Source organism: Acomys russatus, chromosome 9 (genome assembly GCF_903995435.1).
Source record: "Acomys russatus chromosome 9, mAcoRus1.1, whole genome shotgun sequence".
Classification (NCBI taxonomy): Eukaryota; Metazoa; Chordata; class Mammalia; order Rodentia; family Muridae; genus Acomys; species Acomys russatus.
The window spans coordinates 25,065,865-25,090,796 of NC_067145.1; the positions used below are offsets into that span (position 1 = coordinate 25,065,865).

At 42.4% G+C, this 24,932-nt stretch overlaps 1 protein-coding gene across 4 annotated transcripts in view; it reads left to right on the forward strand.

Moving 5' to 3' along the window:
- Nucleotides 1-24,932, forward strand: part of Ctnnd2 (catenin delta 2) — an 843,915-nt gene that overhangs the window by 696,267 nt on the left and 122,716 nt on the right. For all 4 annotated transcript variants that reach the window (XM_051151017.1, XM_051151020.1, XM_051151018.1 and 1 more), the window contains 2 exons: nucleotides 4,427-4,612; nucleotides 23,088-23,261. In XM_051151017.1, the coding sequence (XP_051006974.1) occupies nucleotides 4,427-4,612; nucleotides 23,088-23,261 (360 nt within the window). The remainder of the gene's footprint in view (nucleotides 1-4,426; nucleotides 4,613-23,087; nucleotides 23,262-24,932) is intronic.

Consider the following 24,932-nt stretch of genomic DNA (forward strand, 5'->3'; position numbering starts at 1 on the left):
ACTCTGGATCTGTAACATTCCAAGCACATCAGTCATTGAGGTCTTAATCAGCCAATCCCTGCAGACATATTCTCTTCAGGAATTCTCACCCATAGTGCCAAACAGCAGGGTCTCCAGACATGGAACATGCCATGGTAGGAACACAGCATTGCTGTGCACGCCTACCTTGACCCCATGGTTTGCAGCACTAACCCCTGCTGGGACGCCATTACCACCTTGCATATCTAAATACCTAACTCTAGCCTCAAGAATTTATCCCTATGTAAATGAATCATGATCTGATGATACTATGGATTAAAATCCTGCCTGGGCAGATGGACCTTTGAAATGGACTACATAGGAAGCACATATAAAGCAACATAGTTATAAAGTCAGGTGAAAAACAAACAAGTGGGTCTCAGGTTGTGTGGTACTTGCTTACAGCACTTGCAGGAATGCCCTGTGTTCAAACCCCAACACTACACAGACTGAACAAAGTGGCACACACATGTAATTCCAGCACTTGGGAAGCTCAGAAGTCCAAGGCCATCCTGTGTGAGCCTGGGCTACATGAAACCTTGTCTCAAAAAAAAGACAACCACAAAAAAAAAAAAATGATAATTTTGGTGCTGGAGAGATGGCACTGCAGTTAAGAGCACTTGCTGCTCCTGTGGAGAAGCTGAGTTCAGTGTCCAGATCTCACATTACAGCTCATAACTGTCAATCACTCCAGTTCCAGGGGATCCAATGTTCTCTTCTGGCCTCTGTCAGCTCCTGGCACACACAAGGTACAAATACATACTTGCTCACAAGCAAAACAATCACACACACAAAATAAAAATAAATCTTAAATAGTAATTCCATATGCATGCCCATTATAATGCTTCATGAGTGACTTAACGTGGCTCCTCGTAACCTTGACTATGCATTACAGTTACCAAGAAACTTAGAAAGCTGTACTGGTGTCTGAGCCTGTCACCCTGAAGATTTGGGATCAAGTTATCTTGTGGTTGTATGGTCCTATGAACACTGGCTCATGCCAGTTGTGAACACCACTTTTTCTCCCATCACTGATGCTCATTGGCCTATGGCAAGACATGCACCACATATTACTCATTTCAAACATAGGATGTGAAATAATAAAAATGTACACACCCCTCTTTTTGTGAGGGCCCTTAATAATCACAGTAAAACTATTAATATCACTGACAAGAAAATTAAATCCCTAAAAATTGTGACCAGTCAAGGGATCTTGAGTATTTACAGGGGTCTGCCAGCATAATAGACACACGAGTTATGAAAGAGCTCAAGGAGATAGCTCACTGTCGTGCCAATGCTAAGCATCTTGCTATTCATAGCAGCAAATGGCTGAGGCATGGAGATGCTAAGCCTGTTGGTCTGATGGATACAAAATGGCTTTCTCACTATCTGAACCTTGCAGGTGAATAAACTAAAAGTCACTGCCTCAAGTCTCCAGCAAACTCCCTTGCTCCCATCTCTGGAGGCATGTGGCTTGGGCACCCGCATGCTCTGTGGCACAAGCCTCATTGTCTGACTGTTTGAACGATCTGACTCTTAATACTCATGGGAGACTTTGAAAATGTCCAGTTTTTAATATCCATGGTTCTTTTTTCCAAAAGAGAAAGTTGAAACTGAGGGCTTCTTCAGGCTGGAGCGGAAGACCTAGAATGTCCCTGCTGAGTAGGGAGTGTGCTGAGCTGGACATCAGAGCAGGGATGGCATGCATTACCCTCTCCATCCCCTACATACTAGAGTGCTGTACCCAAGTGCCCTCAACTTGTGACAGGAAGGACTGTCATCACTGCATGGCCCGACTGTTGAAGGGCTACATCCAGTGTGATAAATTACTCCACCATGCCTTGCTGGCTGGGTTGTACTATTGACTTTTAACGTATTATTATCACACCATAATTTTCCACTCAGCCCTTGGCTTGGCCGCTTCTGAGCCTTCACAATGACAAGTTAGAGGGGGCAAAACACAAGTGTACATTTTCTTTAAGGCCAAAGAAGTTAATGAACAAGAATCTGCATTCTGTGTAAGCTCGTGGCTCTGCTCCTATAATTGGGACAGTTTATTGAATGGCTAACATATGGCAGCACACTCCACAGATGACTTCCAAATTAGCCCGTTCTAATAGAAAATAAGGAGTCAAAATGACCCTGGTGACCAAGAAGAGCACTAAAAATCACTGCTGACAGTAATGGATGTCACATGCATAGCCACTAGATGCCATAAGCCATATGCTGGTGGCCCTAGTCTTTAGTCTCCTTTTCCACATCCTCTTTAGAGGAACGCTCTTGGGCTGGGCTACCTAATGGCAGCCAGAGTGCCCACTCTAGGAAGTGTTATAGGGGCAAGGGTTTTCTCTGTGGGTGTTCCCTCTCTCTCTCTCTCTCTCTCTCTCTCTCTCTCTCTCTCTCTCTCTCTCTCTCTCTCTCTCCCTCCCTCCCTCCTTCCCTCTTTTTGTCTCTCCCTCCCTCTCCCTCACTCTCTCTTGCTCTCTCTCCACCTTCTCCACACATCATTTCCCTAGATGCAGAGCAATTAGAAAGCACTTCTTGCAAACTGCAGATTTACTCTCCCTAGTCCTGTTGGAGGAACAGCGAAGCCCCAGGGGAGATAAACAACAAGATGAGAAGGAAGCTTATTCTCTCGAGTCCTTGATGGAAGAGAAATCAGGTTGGAATGATTAGAAAATTGTCCTGACTTGTGCTGTAACATCTTCCTTCAAGGGGAGACGTGTCTGTCCTTCATGCGTCCTCTTACACTTACCTGCTTACATGCCAGCTTCCTTTCCTCATGCGGAAAGGATGCTCAGAAACCGAAAACCAAGTTGGCTCAAAGCCTGGGGGATTAGCAGTCATGAAACCTTGGCAAGCTGACAAAAAAATCACCAGGGATGGCATGGGCCCCAGAGTGTATTCAGAGAACTGCTTTCCCTGATTGGCAGTCACACGCACTACCCCTAATCAGGCAGACAGCACAGGCTGCCCTTTACCAGCTTCCCGCCAGTGAGGGAAGCAGACCAGGATTTGGACCCCATGGCCCCTGCCTGTCCTGACACTGAGCCCAGACTAGAGAGGAACAGCCTTCAGCAATGTGCTACCCACACTTTGCCTCACCTGTGCTCTGCCCTAGGCTGCACTAAATGAGGTGTCCTGCCTTCAGTGGCCAAGGAGCAGGTTTGTGAAACATGACCAAGGATGCAAGGATTTTCAAAATAAAACTTGCGGGGGCTTCTTCCCCTTATTGTTTTCCCTTTCTTAAGATGATAATTGTATTTCTCTACCTCCACTGCCCCATTTCTTAAGTCCAGAACAAAATTTAAAAGGTCAATTTGGGGTCCCCCATGACATAGCTTAGCCAATAAGCATTGCTTGCTGCACAAGGCTGTACACAAGACTTTGATCCACAGAACCCACAGGGGAAGGGGAAAAAAACTTTTCCAGAAAGTTGTCTTCTGACCTCCACATGTGTGCTGTGGCACACATAGACACACAAAACCACAAACATGCAGACACGATAAATAATTATATATTTTTTAAAGTCAGCTGTCTTAGGGAAGCACTTTTTGCAGGTGGACAGAGGACAAATGCTTTGGGCCCTGTGGGTCACCTAGCTTCTGTCTTGACTCTCTTGTCATCCAATGGCAGCCAAGGGCAGTCTTGAACATGTGCCCATGCTCGATGTGGGGGATGCAGCCTACTGAGCCTTTATCTCGATGTCTGAAAGGCACTTGTTTTAAGGTACTTGTTTTGTCTCACCTCCACAACTCACTGGTAACAACGACAAGTGGTCCCCATCTGTAGCCCCACCCTGGCCTCTCCACAGTCCCATGAAGCTGGTGCTTTTATTGTGACTTATCAGTCAAGAAACAGAGGCACAGAAAGGTTAGTCACTCTATTCAGGGCCACACATCCATTGGGTACATCTAGGACTCACACCAAAGCCAAGACAAAATATCATACGTGCCGGCCGTGCTCGGGGCCCGTGTACTCTCCAGCATATTTCTTGGTCAGTGATTTGCAGCAGCATCCTCAACCAGAGTCAAACTAATTCCACTACCTGTGCTTTTTAATGACTTGGGTATCTAAACCCCAGGCAGCACTTGCCTATAAATGGCTTGTGGTCTTGTAGTTGTAAAACTGTCCAGTTTTCACAAGTGCGTTTCGATGGCCCATGACTGCTGTTTATTGAAGAATCTAGTATTGATGATTGCTGTCTCGAGTGAGAAATGGTCATAGAACTTTCAGAGCTTGTCCACATTCTTTTTGCTGCAGCTGCCAGCGAAGCCCTTGAAAGCAGGAACTAAATGCATGGGAGGACCAACGTGTCCATGTACACTGCCTTTGCAGGGGTGGAGGCATTGGCTGATCTACTTACACTCACTCCCCCATTTCCCTTTTTCTTTTGGGGGTGCTGCAGACCGTTGAAAACTGTGTGTGCATCTTGAGGAACCTCTCATACCGGCTAGCAGCAGAAACGTCTCAGGGACAGCACATGGGCACAGACGAGCTGGACGGACTGCTCTGCGGGGAGGCCAATGGCAAGGATGCGGAGAGTTCTGGGTGCTGGGGCAAGAAGAAGAAGAAAAAGAAATCACAAGATCAGGTGATGCTACACACTCGCAGCTGCATGCAATTTCACCCTTCCTTGCTATGATACTAACACTGCATCAATATGTATAGGCACAGAACTCTTCATTTACAGTGTATGGTAAAATCGCTTGTGTAGCTGCATGATTTTCCCACAGGAATTTCATATAAAGTGGTGGAAGTTAAATAACTTCCTTGTGTCTTTATTGAGCCAGGATAAGAACTTCCAAAGTAAAGAAAAAGTCATCTGGTACATTCTGATGACCCAGCTCCTAGAGTGTAGGTAAAGGCTGATACTGATGCTTCTGTGTTGAGTGACAAATGCATTGATTCTTCTTTGGGGATGGGGGAAGGCAGCTGCCATGCAGATGGCGGGATACCCAGGAAGAAGAGGGTAAAAAGGGAAGTTGCCCAAGGAATCATGATATACAGTCTGTGTTTGGCCGCGGGTTTCAGAAGGCTTGGTTGTTGTCTTGTTCAACCCTGGGAAGTTGTGGTACAAATTCATGGGCTTTACAACTAGGTGATGTCAGAAGTTTGGTCTTGGGGGACAGTTCTGGTAAATTCAGAAAAGTGCAGCCGAGGAAGGAGACCTCGTCAACATAGAATGATCTGTGCTGCAGACACCTGTAAGAATGTTCACCTGCTGTGCAGTAAAAGCCTCTAGGGCAGCTCCCCTTGGGCTAATGGTGAGAGCAGCCTTCACTCTGTCCCTGGGGGCCCTGGGAAATTAAATCCCTTGCAAACAGTGCCTCTAGGAAAAGGCATGGAGGAGCTGCCCATCTGTTAGAGAAGACTGTGTTCCCAGACACTGCACCCATCCGATGAATACCGAGGCTCTGCCTTTCCCCCTCAACCCTGCCCAGCCACGTCCATCTTCCCTCAGATATAAGTCTCACACTCTGCAGTCGCACATCCAGTGCCCTGCTCTGGACACTGAGATCACATGGCCAGCTTTTCCTGGCCATGTGATCATGCCTCCAATTGATGAAAGCTTTGCCAACCCGTGACCTGACAGACCTGAGGAAGTATCTGCTAAAGAGAGACAGGGCCCTCAGGCCTCTATGTAGCCAAAGAATACCTCTCTGAAGCCAAGACAGTGTGCCAATGTATTTGTTTAGATGATAGTACGGTATTTTTAAAAGCTATTTGGGAAATAGTTTTCCTTTGAGTAAAGTTTAAAGAAAGTGTTTTAATTAGGGAAAGGACTCACAGGAATGCCCTTTAAATCTCGCTCATGAATTTTCCTGGAAGGCCTCAGTATCAGAAGTCTACGGCTGTGAATATGAGCTATGTGCAGCTCCTGAGAGCTGGGCCTGCATGAAAGAGCCCTGCTACCTGCCTTGGGCAGAGCTTTTCCACTCTGAGATCCACTCCCCAGTTCTGCCTTTTCCTGTTAGAAGTCAGAACTTTGTGTCCCTGATCTCCCTCCTGAATGGATTGAAGGACTCCACTGTGATTCTTAACCCAGCCACTTAATACCCTCTCACCCAGGGGCTGCAAAGGCATCCCGTAAATGTTCACTGAATATTTAAATGCTGGTATTATATTGTATGTGATGTCATCCTTCCGTGTTGTGCTAGAGCACCCCAGAGAGCCAGAAGGTACAGTTCTGCGCATTCTCGCCTTGAGCTAACTAAGACAGGAACTGATGAAAACATAATAGGTTCTCCTTGCCTTCAGCCATGCTCTGTAACCACAGGACCCATCCTGCTTACTCTAGAAGTGCCAGGCTCAGCATAAAGGTACATAGGAGAAAACTTCTCCTGCCACCATAGAAATGTGCTGGGAAACTCCTAAAGGCTGGACCACCTAGGTGGACCAGGTCACTCCGGAAGGCACATTCAGAAAACAACTCTAAAACAGCATCAGTCTTAACTGGAGATGCTTTTTTCTGACATCGTATCCACTCCCATGTCCACCTTCACCCCCCCCCCCCCCAGGTTTAAGCAGCTATGCCTTTGTTGGAGCCTCTGGTCTGACACTAGTGTCTCACTTCATAAAACCTGACCGGACAGAGAACCATCCCAGCTCTGCCCAGATGCCCCTTATGCACCTCAAACTCTCAGTGGGCCTCACCCAATCACAGCCCTTCTTTCATGGTTGGAGCTTTCCTGTGAAGCCCGAAGGAGAAAGGACGTTGCAGGCTTCACATTGTACATCCTATGATATTTTTCAACTTTTCAACATTAAGTATGAATTTTATGAATTTCACCATAAGTCCATATAAAATTGTTTATGGCTCATTGCTCCCATTTTCAAAAAGAATTTTCTTGAATAATGTTTTGCTAAAACTTTCAAAAGTTAAAATGCAATATAATGTAGTTGTTTAAAAAACTCTGCAGTCTTAAGTCTTACAGGTTTTGGTTTTGGTGTGTTTGTTTGCTAGTTTGCTTGCTTGTTTTTTTTTTTTTAATTTTCATCATGAGCTAAATATATACAAAAATACTTGGAAGTGCCAAAAACTCAATGTCAAATTTAATGGGGATGTAAAGTGACAATTATGCTTATTTGAGAAATCATTTAGTGTATTTTGTCAATTTCAATATATTTTTGGAATAGTCGAAATTGAAAACCATCTTGTAGTTTCAGACTGGTGGAAAGAAAACAAGGGTGAAGGTCCAATGAACAAAAAGAGGGTGACTGCAGAATATAAGATAAACGGGGGATGCAGGCAAGGCTCTAGGGGCTTGGTAATATTAGCAAGGGTGAGAACTGTGGTGTGTAGTATTCCTGCCCGGGAAGGATGGCGCCGCGGCCAGTCTACCTTCTCAGGGCTGGACTAAGCAGTGATTTCCCTAGGAATATTCTCTAGTGCTTTCCAGGAGTCAAGGAGCCTACAGGAATTAGAGATATGACCTAGGGCCCCAATTCATCACTGTTACTAGGTTGGAGAAGGCTGGGCAATGCAGACATTGTAAGGCCTCTATAGGACAAAACATATCTGTCCTCCCTAACTTTAGAACACCAGACAACCTTCTGCCTGGAAAGTACAAAATGTGCTGAGAAGCATCCAGAGCATTCTTAAAAAAAAAAAAAAAAAAAAACTTTAAATATGGTCAAGCTATCATCTCACCCCAGAAGCTCTGCAGCCCCAAAGTCAGGATGGCGCCTTGCCTTTGCTCAAGTGTTCAACCCCAGCCACACTACCATCCTTCAAACCTGGGTTTATAAGGAGTATTTAGTGATTTGAGAAAATACGTAATAAAAGCTTTAAAAAGTGGCAGAAAACATTTGTGTATACAAAGAGAGATGTATTGATGACAAAGACATAGGTGAACCCTGCTAAATTTTGTGATATGCATGTCATATGAAAAATAAAATGCATGTGTGCACAAAATATTCTAGAAAAATACAATGAGGTGACTGGCTCTGCTCGCACTCGGTAACATCCTTAAAAGTAATGTTCAAGCTGGATACTGGTGGTACACATCTGTAATCACAACAGCCGTGTCTCTAAACAGAAGCCAGAAGTAGGGATAACATTCAGTGGTCGAGGGTTTGCCAGCATGCATAAGACCTGGTCTGAGCCTCAATACTTGAACACATTTATAATTCCAGAAGGTTCTGGGTAATGACTTCCATGCTTTACTATGAATATGCATGCTTCTTGAGGAAGGTAGATGGGCCTGTATAAAGTCAATGGATTTATATCAACAGCAGAGACCTCCCACTACAGAGGAGCCAGATGCTGACTGGGCAGCAGAGCAATGACATCACAGGTGGTATAGTGATGGCCGTGGAGCCAGCTGTGTCCTAGACATTTGCTGCCACCCTTAAATGTGGCTTTGGTGGCCATGCATAGTAGTACACCCCTTTAATCCCAGCACTCCAGAGGCAGAGGCAAGTGTGTTTCTGACTTTGAATCCAGCTTGATCTATACAAAAAGTTTCTGACCATCCAAGGCTACATAGTAATATACTGTCTCAAAAAAACAAAAACAAAAGCAAATCTGCAGATCAGATTTAGTTATAAGGTAAAAATCTCAGAAATGTTTCCTATTAGATCTTGATAGGGGTCATTCAGGAAAATGTTCACTAGCGCTATGAAGATATGTTACATTCTTGATTTCACTTAATTATGTGATCGCTATGAAAACACGCCTGAACTATTACCCTGAGTGTAGACCTATGTGACAGGTGTATGCATTGCCCGCCCCTAAAAAAGCCCTTAGCAGTTAACCCTGCTCAAGTCCTGTTGCTGAGCCACAGAGCTGGTAATTCCCAGTGTCTCTTTCTTGATAAAACTTTCCAAAGTGTCAATCCAGTGGGGTTGGTTCTCTCTGTCCCACAGTACAGTTTTGTTCTAACACTGTAGTGTCTCCGAGCGATGGGGTGACCTGGAAAAGTAGAAGACAAAATTAATACATTTCCCCTTTCCCACTGAGAAGTCACTTGGAGTTTGTTTTTCAACTTGGCATGTGTCCAGGACCCAGTGACAGTGCTCAAGGGTCATACCACAGTGTGCTGCTACTGGCTGCAAGCCAAGCAGACCTTGCCCTCATTCAGCACGTGGCTGAGACCAAACAGAGAACACTGCTGAGATCAAACAAGTACAAACTCTAAAGCTCAAATCCCCTGTCCCATAAGCCACCAAGAAAGTCCCCTCTCAAAGGAATGAAAAGCCAGGCATGTGTTCAGATGAGTGACAGGAAGCTGAACAGACTCCAAATGTGATTCTGTCCAGGACTTAAATACGTAGATTTCCTCTTGTGATCATCTTGGTTGCACAATCTATTGCATCATTATCAAGGTAAGAGATAATGTTTGGCTGTTTTGCAGATCTCCTCCTTTGGCTGTTGATGCTAAATACTTAAGTTAGTGAGAAGTTTCATGCATGCAACTCTCCTTGGCATTCCTTCACCACTTCACTGGGAGAATGATTCCTCTCAACCAGATTAAATCTCAGTTCCACCCTTCCAAACCAACCCCATGTAAAAACTGCCCACTGGTCCCCAATCTACTCTCCACCATTATACTTAGTGAGACACCTCTCCTAGTCCTTATTCTGGAGTTGGGTCCCTCACTGGGTCCCTCAGAGACTGGATTGAAGGTCTGTATGGATCCTATTTCCATATGTGACTTGCAGTCCAACTGCCACCCCTTACACCATGTGGCCCTCAAAGTGTAGCCTCTGCAGTCTCTAGGTCTTGCTAGGGTCTTGTTTTAAGTAGATGGTCACAGCCAAGATTTATCCAGATGCATTTTGTTTCTTCTCCATAGAGATTTTTTTTATTAATTTATTTAGATTACATCTCAATTGTTGTCCCCTCACTTGTATCCTCCCGTTCTTCCCTCCTTCCCTCTTTCACCCTGTTCCCCTTCCTTGACAGAAAGAGATTTTCTCCCACACGATATGGTCACAGCCTATCAAGTCTCATCCTGGTAGCCTGCTTATCCTTTCTCTGAGTGCCACCAGGCCTCCCCACCAAGGGGAAGTGGTCAAATATGGGGCACCGGAGTTCGTGTCTGAGTCAGTCCCCACTCTCCATGCAACTGTGGAGAATGTCCTGACAATTGGCTAGATCTGAATATGGGTTCAATGATTACTGAATATATTTTCTTTGGTTGGTGCAGTAGCTTGAGCAGACCCCCCTGGGTCCAGATCCTTCCATCATGATGTTCTTCTTGTAGGTTTCTAGGACCCTCTAGATCCTTCTATTACCCCATTCTTCCATATTTCTCTCATCTAGAGTCCCAAAAGGAAGTCCCAGCATCTCTCCCAATCTCCTGGTAAGTGAAGACTTTCATGGAACATCCCTTTTAGGCTAGTGTCCAATTATGAGTGAGTATATACCATGTGAGTAGAGATGTTTTTATATCCAAGTGGCTGAGATGATATACCCCACAGTGTTGTTCTCTTTCCAGGGTTTTCATCTCCTCTTCACAGCAGCATGTTGACAGTCAGCATCTGAAGTTATCAAGAAACCTAATCTAATTCACACTCCACATTATCATCATTTAGGAACTTAGAATATGTGGACGGGGAAGGTGGCTCAGTCAGTGAAGTACTGAGCTTTCTCTCTAGAATCTGCATAAAATAAGAAACTGAGCATGACAGTGTGTGCTTCCGATCCCAGCACTAGGGATGGGGTTGGGGGCGGAGGCGGGTAGGATTCCCTAGGCTACTTATCAGTTCTTCCTGGTAAAAAAGACACTGTCTAAAAAAACTAAAAGATGGATTGTGCCTTAGGAACAACACCTGAAGTCATCATCTGGTCTACATACATGTACATGCATGTGACACAGACAATGCAAACTCATACACATGCACACACTGCATACATACATACATACATACATACATACATACATACATACATACATAACTTATCATTTGCATGTACGAAGTATACATATATGTCAAAGCATCCTTGTAAATGTTGTTTTAGATCATATTGGACTAAAAGATTACTTTAACCTGGAGGGCTTGGTATGGTATTCTTGAATGGCACATGGGCCCCTCCGCCTGACAGATGTGTGATAATTGGCCTGAAAAATGAGACTCTGATACTAAGTAGCATGCAATATCTCAAGGCGAAAATGTGAATTTTATTACTCGTTCAATATTGCATTGGAGATTTGAATTCATGTGATAAAGTTTTCTATCAGACAAACCAATTGTTAATTATGAAAAGGAATCTAAGAGGCCTCCACCTCTGGATTCTGCATCCACAGATGCCGCCAACTATAGACAAAATACTAAGGAAAGGGTCTGGTCCAAACACGTTCAGACTTTTTACTTGAAATAATTCCTGAAATAATATAGTATAGTATGTGTGTACTCACAGTTTTCACAATATTATATACAATAAGTCATCTAGAGATGATTTACAGCAAATAGAATTTGAACATAGGCTGTAAGCAAACCCTACAACATTTTTGAAAGCAACTTCAAGCATGGATTTTGGTATTTGCTGTGGGTCCTGGAAGTGATGTCCCCCAGACACTAAGGGATGACTGCATATATACCCATCATGAGTAAATATCATGTGCGCAAAACAGAACCACACCACAAGAAAAATACACATACATGCACAGCAGCCTTGTCTGTTTCAGTTCTCAACTACAGTTCATAGGCGAGCACCCATCATTTTGGATATTTTTCTACACATACCCATAGCTTTGTCCGACCATTCGGATGCAGAAACACAAGTCCCCACCAGTGCAGACCATTACCCTATAGTTGTCAGGGGCAGATCTTCCAGAGCTGTTATCTTTAGGATGCTGCCCTGCTCTTCCTGGTCCAAGCCCACAGGCAGAAACAGAAAGAAAACAAGCATTGCCTTCCCTGTGGGCTCCCACTTGGAAGCTGCACACATCACTGATGCCATCTACGTGGCCCATGATTCACAGCCGCACCCCAGCTTCTCAGAGTGCCATGCAATCTAGAGCTTCACTAGAACAGTTAGGATCCTGGGTAAACAGCCCTTCAGCATTGCCTTAATGAATAAGAGGGGGATGCGATGGAAAGTTAAGTGGGTCTGGCATGAGATCTCTCTGAGAGGAGTATCATCCCTTAAGTTGTGCAGCAGTACCTATGAATCGTAGGCATAATGGAACTCTTGTTCATTTCCCTGTTGATAAGCTCCCTGCAAAGAGTGAAGCCCCTTCTTACCTACACTCCCATGGCCTCTCCACTGCCTGCCTTGCCACATCTGTGATGGAGAGACAAATGAGGGAGGGCAAGCCCACTGTTCTACTGCCAGCCACATCTCACCTGATACAGCATGGCCTGTTTCCTTCCTCCAAATAGCCCTTTATGCTGGAAAGCAGAAAAGCTACCAAAAGCCCCATCCTGGACTCATGCCATGGTATGCTGACCCAAGCCTTCACTTATAGGAACTTTGGGTTGCTTCTACATCTTTACTGATGTAAACTGCAGTAAATATCTGTGCAATTTGATCTCACCCACGTCTTTAATCACACCTTTAACATTTATTCTCTACCATTGAGCCATCTAGACCAAATGAATGTCTTCAAGCTTTTGATACACAAACAAGTTTTTATTTTTGCGTGTATGTGGCATATGTAAATAGGACCATGTTCACATGTAAAGATGCATGTTCACATATGAGTGTATGTACACATGCATGTGGATGCCACTCATTTCTCACTTGTACCCCTCCCTTTCTTTAGACAGGGTCTTTCACTGTACCTGTAGCTCACCCATATTGCTAGACCAGCTAGTCAGCCAGCTTCAGACATCCTTTATCCTTGCCTGTCCGGTGTAGGAATTATAAGTGGGTGCCGCCATGCCTGGCTTTTTTTGGTGGGTACTGGATTTCCAAACCTAAGTTCTCATGTTTGAACACACTAACTGAGCCCCCAGTATTTGGCTTAATTACTCTGCATGTGATAATTTAAATATAGATAAATAGATTGTTTTACATATATAATCACCTAGACATTCTGTCCTTCATGGGATTATCGACGGCCTTACATTTTCCTATCTTCATGTCACAGTTGCTTTCTCCTTTCCAGACAGTTTTCCGTTTCTTATTAATAACCACATTTTTATTTTGCTGCTTGATACCACTTCCTTTCTAGCCATCTGCTGCTTTCTGTCACTCCTGCTGCTGGCTGCAGCCTTGTCTCACTCTGCTATTACCCCACCATATGCTAGTATCTTGTTGACTCAAGACACCATATTTAGTGTCCCAGAAGCAGCAGCACGTGGCATATTCCCAAGATCAGCTGCACAGCCCCATGGCTTCCATCCACGCACGAGATTCTTCTCCTTCTTCATCACTTCTTATAGCACTGGAAAGGACTCTTGACGGTTATTGAGTTCACAGATGGAGAAACATGTCTGATTTAATCTGCCTAGTTGTACCTTACTGCTCACCCCTCCATGACATCAAAATGGTTTCTTAGCCTATTGAACTGGGGTTTCCAGGTCTTGCACTAGAAACATTTTGTGCATTAGTGCTTATCAGCATCCCTAGGCTGTACCAGGAGATGCATCTCTTTCACCAGTTATAGTAACCAAAAACTCCTTCCAGATATTGCTCATTGCCCCTTCGAAAGGGACAGCTCTCTAGTGAGCAAGACCGTCTGAATCCGGGAGCCCAAGAAGAATTCGGTGGGGGGGGGGGGGGGATATAGTGTTGTTCTAGTGCTCTCAACACTGGAAAGAGGGCACGGATGAGTCCAGTGAGGCTGAGTCAACCTAGTAACACATCTTTCATCCCGGGGGATGTATGCCCAAACCCCCATGGGGTGGGCGCACAGACCATACAAGGATATGTAGCAACAGGGCTGTCATGGAACTTCTTTGTCCTGATGCTTTGTAGAGAAAACCCCTATCTTGTGTCCTCCTTGACACAAGTACCCAGTCTCTCAGCCACAAACCTCTTCCCATTATCTGTAAGCAGAGCGTGGGGACAGCGCAGTGTCTGGAAAACCAGCTATGAACTCTTCCCAGCTTCGGCTGGACCCCACAGCCCCTGCATAGCCCTTGCAGAAATTCACACAACTGAGCTGCCCTTGCTTTTAAATTCCAGAGAGACAGCATGGAGTATCCTTTGTCTTCTGTTTTCTCACAGTTAGAATTTTTAAATCCCTGTCTCCTCTGTCTTGCCACCTCCTCACCCCCATCCCCCAAAGGCTGGGGGGTGGTCAGGAAACACTGAAGATGAAATCATCTTTTGCTGTTCAGAGCATGCCTTGCCACAATGGCAGCGAATGAACTCGGGATTTGATTGTTACTTCCTGGGGCATTTCATCCAGACTGCAGCCCTCTTAAATCAAACTCAGCTTGAGAAAACATTCTCACTGCCTACTAACTTACTTTGCCATTTTATATTTGGGGAGGGAAAATGGGATCTTCAAATCAGACTGTTCCTCCATTGCTGTAAACGCAGCCCCTTTGTCTTACAGCCATCCCCGCCTCTTTAGTTTACTGGAATTTCTTTGGTAGTTTTCCTGTGCACATGTAATGGCTGCAGGTCCCTAATTGGTAGAGAAATCTAGGAACTAGAGATACATTCTTCTGGGCTCTCTGCTGACTGTGTTTCTTATACACAACTCACCAGGAAAATGTGTTTTCAGAGCATAAATTTAACTGGCTGAGACAAGAGCGAGGCTATGACACTTTGGGGAGAAGAGGCCAGTCTATCTAGCACTTCTCCTTTGATGGGGGATCCTTCTACCAGTATGATACATGGTTTTTATTTGTTAGCAAGTCTGTTGTACACAGCTTAGGGCATGAGAGACCAGACAGGGGGCACTGAGAGCTGGTAAAGAAGAGCTGAAATGGTCCACAGTTCTCCATGTTCACAGACACTCTGGAATGTAATAAAGAGAATTGCCCCACCCCGACAGTCTCCTTAGAGCCCTGCTGCAAAGTCCCATTGTACTTTGTATTGACATTGTTACTTGGTCTTATTGATTTCTGATTCTTAATCCCTAAATTACTTCTTTCTCTTCATATGAAGGACAAATAACTTCTATTTTCAATCCTCGACCTAACCGTACTAGAAACATTTTAAATAGAGTCCAGACCCAACCGATGCTCAGCAACTGTATGGAGTCTGGTGCTTGTACAGCGTAATACTCTCGTCCCTAGGGACAGTTACAATAATCACACGAATGGCATTCCGTCCCCTAGAGCACGCGTCATCTCTTCATGTTGGGAACATGCAAGCTCCTCTCTACCAGCTACTTTTAAAGCATTTAAAAATATGTTTTTCTTTCATTGAAAATACATGTTTTTCATACAGTGATTCATACTCACTTTGTAGCTGCCGCTTGTCTGGAATTTTGTACCCTTCTGCTTCCACTCGCCACCGTGGGGATTGCAGGTCGGCCCTGCCGTGCCAGCCTTCCTGGTGCTCAGCTTGTTTTGTTCTGTCCAAGATTGTTTGGTTTTGCTTCATCTTGTTTTGCTTTATTATTTTTCCTTAGATAGCAAGAAATAGAAAAGTTGTGGGTTCTGATGGGAGGGGAGATGGGGATCATCTCTGCTAGCTATTTTGTCAGGCAAGAATTCTACCACAGAATCGCCAACACCCTTCTACTAGCTATTTTGAAGCCCTAGGTTCTTTGTGTCAGTTCCCGTCACAGTGCTGTGCTACAGAACACTGGCAGTTATTCTTCCCGCCCAACGGCACCTGAGCATGTATGACCCACACACTGACACAGTGAGTAAGGTTAGTTTCCTCACGAACACATTTTTCTTCCGAAAGCCACTATGTGTCATCACCCACCCTCACGCCACCAAAAAATGGCCATAGCAAAAGGCACTGCCACCAAAATTTATAACTCAAGCAGCTTAAAAAATTCTCTTTTCTTCCAAAAAAAAAAAAAAAAAAAAAAAAAAGAAAGAAAAAAGAAAAATGTTTTGTGCATGGCCATCTGATGGTCTGATGAGAAAGTACTTATTTTTCATTCTAGGCACTTTTTTAAAGTACATGTAATAAGTGACTTTCTCCTGGTATTCATCATGGCCTTGTATATTTGAAGGTCGTGGGGAAAGTGTAAGTAACATGCCACTGAAAGTGGTACTAGCCAGGGTGGCAAAAATAGCCCTCCATGTCCACTCAAGGCTTGTCCTCAAGAGACCTTCATGGTCGAGAAGTCACTGTGCAGCTAGCTGGTTATTGAACATTCTGTTTTGTTAGCGCTTAGTGTGTTGTCCTATTAAAAAAAACTCAAAGTCTCTGGTTATAACCCACTTAATCCTTTATCTTTTGAACTGTGAATACATAAGCAAGATCCTAGATTCCAGTGCATTAGAGGATCTTTAAGTATAAATATACTCTCCGGATGAAGTAGGTGACTCTGTTTATGGAGGCTATTGCCTCCAGTGTGATCACAAGAACCCACGGTGGAAGCAGAGAACTGACTCCCGGGAGTAATCTCTGGTGTCCACATCGACACCATGGTATGCACCTGAACTTCATGTGCATGCACGCACACACACACACACACACACACACACACACACACACACACATAACAAATATAATTTTAAAATAAATAAGGAACACATTTTCTTGTATATTTCCTGCTTAACTGCAAAAAATAATTTGAACATTTAAGGGATAAAACTTAAGAACCAAAGGTGCTAGAATTTTAAAATTCATTTTTACTAAGGAAAAACAATAGATTAAAGCAGTGTTTTTCTCTGAAGCCCATGGTGGGCGGGAACTCACCATGTAGCCCAGACTGGATCAAACTCATGACAGTCCTCTGGTTTCTCTCCCAGTCTCCTACGTCAACCCCTATAATTCTGGGATTACAAGTGTAGACTATGCTGTCCCTTGTTTATTTTTTATGGTGGTAAAATTTAAGTTTGTTATATTAAAATTAAGCCAGTGGTTAACTATTTTTTTACTAAAAAAAAAAAAAAAAAAAAAAGTAACATGTTAAAGCAGATTTGTTGTACAAACTGGAATACTTAGTTTACTTCTTAGTTTAATTCTCAGGTCTGAGGAGGGAAACCGTGAAGACAAAGGGATGCTTTCACCGAAATTTCCCCAAGTCTGGCACAAGATGAGCCCTAGCCAAAGCTTTATCCAACAACAACACGTCTTTTTCTCCTCTCTTTTGTTATATATTCTTCTCGATTCAATTCTTCGGCATGCCATGTACATGTTTACTATCTTGCCAGTGGTACAGATAATATAATCAGGAAGTGCTCTACAGTCCTTGCCCTTGTTGGTGTCTTTTTTTTTTTTTTTTTTTTTTTTTTTTTTTTTTTTTGATGAGCAGTAACTTTATTTATTTTTTATTTTCCCATTGTTTTCTTTTTTATTAATCCTTGTTGGTATCTTGCAAACACTTTGTTTCCTGGTAGTTCCCCCTATCATGGAGAAAGTCCTCTCTCTTGGCTTCATTACATTTTCATATTTCAAAGTCTTAAAATAATTTTGGAAACCTGTCTTGAAGATATAGAGAAGAGTGTAGTATTTTCAAGGTTTGTGAACTGGGTCCTTTGTTCTAAGAACAACACAGCTGTTAAAGATTAGCCTTGGGCTGCTTGTGGTGGCTGTAATCCCAACACACAAGAGGTGGAAGCAGCAGTGATTTTAAGTTTGAGGCCATCTTAGAGGGTCTCAGGGACTTGACACCCCAAGGACTTTGAGGTCAGCTTGAATAACATAAGGAAACTCTGTCTCAAAAACAAAATTAACAAACTCTGCAAAACCAATTAAGTGCCACTTCCTTCACTCAATTTACCACTTTTGTAAAAATGAGAAATATCATGTATTTAAATTTATAGATGATATATTACCTTTATTGTAAATAGTCATAAATCCTATAGACATCTGTAAAACGTTATTCAGGAATATATTAGCATTAACAATCTGTTCCAGTTCTGTGGAGTGGGTGTTTTGACTTGGAACTCTGTTGAATTTGTATATTGTTTTTGACAGAATTTTTCATTTTCACAATATTAATTCTTCCAATCCATGAGCATGGGAGGTCTTTCTCTATTCCAGTGTCTGCCCCAATCTCTATCTTCAGGTAGATATTTTCATTAGAGATTTTTCACATCCTTGGTCAGGTTAGTGACCAATATTTTTAAAAGCTATTGTGAGTGGGAAAGTTTTTTCATTCATTATCTCTTTTTTGGGATATTTGTTATTAGAAAATAAAAAGGCTGCTGACTTTTATAAGCTGACTTTGTTTCCTGCCACTTAAAAAAAATTTTTTAAATCCTAAAATTTATATGGAACAACAAAAGACTCCAGATAGTCAAAGCAATACAGAGCAAAAAGTACAATACAGAAGGCATTGCCTTCCCAGAATCCATGGTACACTACAGAGCTATAGTGATAAAAAATTGCACAGTGGTGGTACAAAAAAACTCATGTAGATCAAAAGAAAAATGGAAGACCAAACCATGAATGCAGAAAGCTATGTGATATTTGACAAAGATGCTAAAAGTCGATGCACACTGATGAAACAGAGAGTGTCTTCAACAACATGGTGCTTAGAAAACTGGATGTCCACATGTGTAAGAATGAAATTGAGACCCATATGTGTCGCCCTACACAAAAATCAACTGCCAATATATCAAAGACCTTTATGGTAAAACCTGAAAGTGCTAGAAGAAAACCTAGGCAGAGCTCTATATGATATAAGTATAAGAGATGACATCCTGAATAGAACTCCATTTGCTCAGATATTAAAGCCAGTAGTTACCAAATGGGACTTCATGAAACCGAAAACTTCTGTACAGCAAATACAACACTCTGTCAACTGAAAAGAAAGCTCTGAGAGTGGGCGAGAGTTCTCTGCACTTGATAGGGTATTAACATCCTGAATTTACAAATAAAAAACAACCAAGAGAATAAATGACCGAATATTAAAAGTAGGGATACAGTTCTGAACAGAGAATTCACAAAAGATAAAATAAAAATAGGTAATAAATATCTTTAAAAGTGTTGAGAATCCTTAGAAATTAGGGAAACATATATTGTAACTGCTTTGAGATTACATCTTACCCCACTCAGAATGGCTAAGTTCAAGAAACCAACCATTAGAAGGAGGAAAGAGAGGGGAGAAATGGTACACATACAGTACTAATATATGGAAGTGTTAACTACTACTATATATCACAATATAATCTAGTTTTAGCTTTTTGAGAATTCTCCATACTGATGTCCATCATGGCTAAACCAGTTTGCAGTCACAACAGTATATAATGTCCCCCCCCCCTTCCTCTACATACCTGTCAGCATTTGTTGTTCATGTATGGTATGAACATGCATCACACTGCTGAAGATACCACACACTTCGGACATAGCACTTGGAGAAGTCAGTGGAACTGGCCCAAAGGGATCCTTTCTGTGAACTGGCTCTCTTAATATTTAAAGGTGTTCTGAATATGCCAAAGGAGAACAGCAATCAGTAGTCCTTCCAGATTTAAAGAATATGAACCACAACCATTTGCAGCAGAGCAAGATGTCCACAAGGGTCTAGTAGTGGCACGTATATCTTGCAAGTAGCCAACAGCTATCTAACTGGACTTAGAACCTGTTCAATGGGAGGAAATTCATACCTGGTCTTGTAAATGCAGCCAACCACCTATGGCTGGTGAAGTCATAGGTCCCGGAGGTGAACATACTACTGTCTCTTTCCTAATCAGTTTAACTTCTAACTTCACTCTAAATACTTAACCTTATATGCAGAGATATCTTACTCATTTTTCTAAGAAGGAAGGTCTTTTCTTTTTCAGCAAATGGGGACCATTACATAAATCTATAACTTGTCAAAACACAGAGAACAGGTGACTGTGGGATGCCCATCTCCAGTTGGCATATCTACACCTCACTTCTGCACCTATGGTTCAGGGACTATTGTGGAAAATGGGGCAGAAAGATTGTTAGAATGAGAAGACTAGAGCGTCCACTAGGAGAGACTGTCAACTGCACATTATAGGGATGCTATCTATACCTATAAAATCTCAAAAAATACAGTCACCTAAGCAAGAGCACCAATTGACATGATGGGACAAATCTCAAGAGGCCTCACCCCTATGTAAAGAGCTCCAGGCAATTAGTGGCTATTGAGAGAGGGAGAATCAGTCTTCCTTAAGGACAATCCTCCTGGTTAGTTATTTAATTCCAAGTGGTCAGCCCTAAACACATAGGACTTAACAGGATATATTCATTCTTACATATTCAACAATAATAAAGAAGAAAAAGATCATGAATTTGAGGGGGAGCTGTGGGGGAGCGTGGGAGGAGTTGGAGGAGGGAAAGATGTCGAAATGGTGTAAATACGGTGAGCATGAATGGAAATCTAAAGAAAAAATTTAAAAACTTGTTTCTACGTATAGAATAGTTTCACGTGCATCCATTAAATCCACTCCAACATTGACCTGCGCCTTGTTGACGTCAATTAGCTAGCTAAACAAGGTCACGTGTATTGACGCCATCCTTAAAGAATGCTTCCAACTCTTTTTTAATGGGAAATTGATGCTTTCCCTTTGATTGGCTCAATAAAAGTTCGGAGAATGTGCCCAGATAAAGGTTAGTTACATTGACTGGCTTTGAAATGGTTCTTTTTCTTCAATATTTAACATGTGTGGGTTTCATCAACTTCCTGAAATAGCAAAGATTTCCCCCTTTGAACTCCAGCCCCTGGTCACCATCAAAGCTCATTCACATTCGTGTCAATTGTCCTTTTATTTCTTCAGATTCCCTCTGAAGCAGCCAAGAAAAGATGGTAATAAAAGGTACTTAAGGCTTACATAGATGACATGTCAGAGCAGAAGAAAATCATCTAGTGATCTAATCATTTATCCTGCTTTATAGAGCAGAAGTTAGGGAAAAGAGAACACGTTGGATCCGAGCCAGAGAGAATGCAGCTGTCATCCCCCATATGTGTAAGCTGCCACACTCCGGAGTAAGCATGCCAACATGTCTTCTGTATATGTGTGGCTGTCCTGTTAGCTCTCACAGAGGCAAAGCTCACTCAGGCTCAGTTGAAATTTTCTGTTCTGATTTCTGTGAATATTAGTAGACCTCTATGTGAAAACAATAGCTGGAGATGTTCTAAGAGGTGACAAACCAGAAAATGAAACAAACAAAAGACAAATGAAGCCTCTTGTCAATGTCTTGTTGTACTACCGGATAGACTCCATATGCCAGACTGAACTCTTGAGAAGCCTGTGTTATGCCTGCTCATCATTGGAGTAGGCAAGCGACAAGAGATGGCTGCTGTTTCCCTGCTGTTATCTTTCTGTTTAGTACAACAAGCCAGTAGGGCTGCCTTGCCTTTTTTCTAGTGTTTAGAAGGTGTAGACTTCTGTGGGTGGCTGTTCTCAGACTCAGAGGCATCTCAACATAGTCAAGATGAGGTCTTGATAAAAAGAACAAGAAGCCTTGTATGCTCAGATGCCCTTATTACAAGGTTGAGACTGAGTGTCACACTAATTAGGAGTGACATTTTATTGCTTAGCCAGCATCCATCTGTGGGATGACATTCATTGCCAAGCCACAGTCTTGACTTAAACCAAGCTACAGCGTAATTGAGAGAGAGAGAGAGAGAGAGAGAGAGAGAGAGAGAGAGAGAGAGAGAGAGAGAGAGAGAGAGAGAAGACATGGGTGCTTTGTCTTTATTTGGCAACTAATGAACTTCTTTAAACTGTTTGTGAGAGTTAAGTAACTTTGAAGTGTCTCTCACGATGTTTCCATTTTTACGTAGCTAGTATGTAAGGTAAGCCTGTATCTTCCTCTTATAAAAATTTAAACACCTAGTGGAGGTACTCAGATTCTGAAACATAGTATGGTTTTCATGTTGGTTCACCTATAGATGTAACTGAAGATGCATGTATGTACATAAGAAGTAGGTAAGAATACTATGTATCAACTATTTTTATTTTAATGTAATTATTAATGTATACAATAAACCAAATAGTTTTAGTGTCTCTACTCTAAATTTGAAAGGAATTGCTTTGTCTGTGAATTATTACTGAATTAATGTAGTATTTTTTAGTATATATCACATTTTGACCAATACTCCCTGCTTTATGTGATCAAAGATGAGTATAATTACCTTAATGTTATTTTTAAGAGTAAGAATGATAAGTTATATGGTATATAAAAAATATAATTGAGTTTATTTATTAATGCTTTTTGCGATTGTTATGAGCTTTTATAATGCATTTGCTTGGGATAAAACACTAATACCCACACTGATCTTTACTTTTTCACTTAACTTTTTGTGTTTCCATTTATCCAAGTAGCTTCCATCCTCGTGACTATAATTTTCACTGGTGAACTGGGATTTCTTTGTAAATATAAGACATAATTTTTAAGTAATCTGCAGTTAATTTAGTCAAAATTTCTCTTATTACTTGTTATATTTAATAGGAAACAAATTTAACTATCAGGGTAGTTGTAAGATCTAAATTTGCTGCCTGGTGTGGTGGTGCATGTCCTTAATCCTAGCATCTGGGAGGTAGAAGTGGTAAGATCTCTGTGAGTTTAAGGCCATCCTGTTCTACACAGTGAGATCCAGGACAGCCAGGGCTACATTTGCCTACAGTTCCTGTCAATGCATATGCTAAATGTAACACTTTTCCTCTCCGTTATACATTTTTACTTGTTTGTTAGAAGCAGTGATGGTTATTGGAACCCACATTAGGCATAAGTTATATGGAAACTTACCAGAGTTTCCCAAAAGTTATCACAATTATGGAAAAGAAGTAAAAGCATTGGGTTGGATAGGTTGTAACTTACATGCAGTGGCTCCTTTATGCCAATAACAAAGCACATGCTTGTTAATCTTAGCATAAGACCACTCCAAAACTACCCATCTCTGTTTCACGTATGATCATCCTCCACTTTTGTTCTTAGTTCATTCTCAAGTCTATTCTTTAGTGGTTCATAGATTGCTGACCTCTCGGCTCCATTGGTTTGCAGCAAACACTATGATGTCTGCATCTGTGTTTACTTGTGATTTGTGCAGGAGGCAGTATCACAATGCATAAAGATGTTAAAGATATTTACTCTCTCATTTTTCTCTCACCAGTGGGATGGAGTAGGACCTCTTCCAGACTGTGCAGAACCACCAAAAGGGATCCAGATGCTGTGGCACCCATCCATAGTCAAACCCTACCTCACACTGCTCTCTGAGTGCTCAAACCCAGACACGCTGGAAGGGGCAGCAGGCGCCCTGCAGAACTTGGCTGCAGGGAGCTGGAAGGTATGGCTAGTTCATTGCAATAAAAAAAAAAAAAAATCTGGAATATGAGCAAGCCTTAAAAATGATACAAATAAAGCTTGAGAAATGCAGTTCTAATAAGTAATTTAGGACATTAGAGAAAAACCAGTTATATTAATCTGTTGGACTTAGATTGCCCTTAACCTTTTTTCCTCAGGGTACTCCAGCATCCTTGAAGACCATTGTGAACATAAGAGAATAGATAGAGTGCAGCCTCCAAAAATGCTTATCATTCCACATGGACAGCTAACCTGCTTCTCTTTCAGGAACTATTTTAATATGTTGATGTTTAAAGTATTATCATTGATCATCAAGGGAGGTAAAACTAAACACCTTTTTATAAAACCATGTGAGCATATAACAGTGTTGTGCTGATTCCTGGTCCTTAAACCAAGAACCCCTGCACTTTTAAAGCACAGACTTTCTGAAAGGGAATAGTAAATGCATGAGTTTAAGGACCAGAAGGAGACCCCTTTCCTTCAAGGTGCAAACAGATACTGCTCCTCACTGATTTTCATAAAAAAAAAAAAAAATTATCGTCCCTTCATTTCTGGGTAGAGAGGATTCTCCTTATTAAAAAGAAGCCATTGGTGTATTCACCAACAGTTACATGCACCAGTCTTTCTTGTTGAGTAAAAGAGTATGGTCCCTGAGAATGCTGAGGATGCACAGGGGAAATGTCAAGAAAAGAGATCAAAAAGTTTTGAGTAGGCCCATCATGTTCCATCCATTTAATACCAGTGCGTGAGTTTAGAATGTTCATAATCTGTTTTGTCCTCTAACACTCATTCTCTTTAAAAACATGTTAGCATTGACATGTAGACACATGTATTCTTCAGAATCTCAGCACCAGAAATACACAGCACATGGTGCAGTCTCACAGCTCCTCTACTCACACAATCCAGCATCTGCCTTCTCCCTCCCCCTCATCCCTCCTTCCAGTTGCTATAGTCTGAGCTCTTGCAGTTCCTTTTTCCTCACCCATGACACCATAGCCCTCTGGGCCCAGCCATCATAACTTCTCTTGACATTGCTGGTGGGTGGAGAAGCTCACCTCTTCTCTTGAAGACCTTAGGGAGGAACGAACTGATTCTTTCACCCTGCCCAGTGCTTAAAGAATTCAAGGCAGGCTGGGCTCTGAGTGAAGTGGTCTCTCATTTCCAAGCAGATGTTGGAGAGAAAAATTTGGAAAGAAGAGCCAGACTCTTCAGAAGGCCAGCACATAACATCCCATGGCTAAGAAGAGCATAATCATGGAAGCCACTCCTTTGAACTAGTCCTCAGATCTGACCGTGCTCTAAGCTTTCATAGTCTCAAAAGCTTTGATTAAAATCACAGTTCAAACCTAGCCTGGCCTCATCTTTCCTGAGCATGAGCAGCTTGGGCAAATTATAGCTCTTCTGTGTGTGTCACGTCACTTCTTAAACAGAGCCCATTGTGATTGTCTCCCTCTGTGGCATGCAGGGCCATCAGTGGGTGGGAAAATGTTAGACAATGTAATAGGCCAAGAAGTTGTCTGTTAAATGAGAGTACGCACACACTCGCAGTCCCCATCCATCCAGGGTCTCGTCCTCAATGCACTAACTGGACAAGCATGAGAAATGGGGCTCTGGGTTGAGCCTGACCTGAGGCATAAAGATTTCAATAATAGCA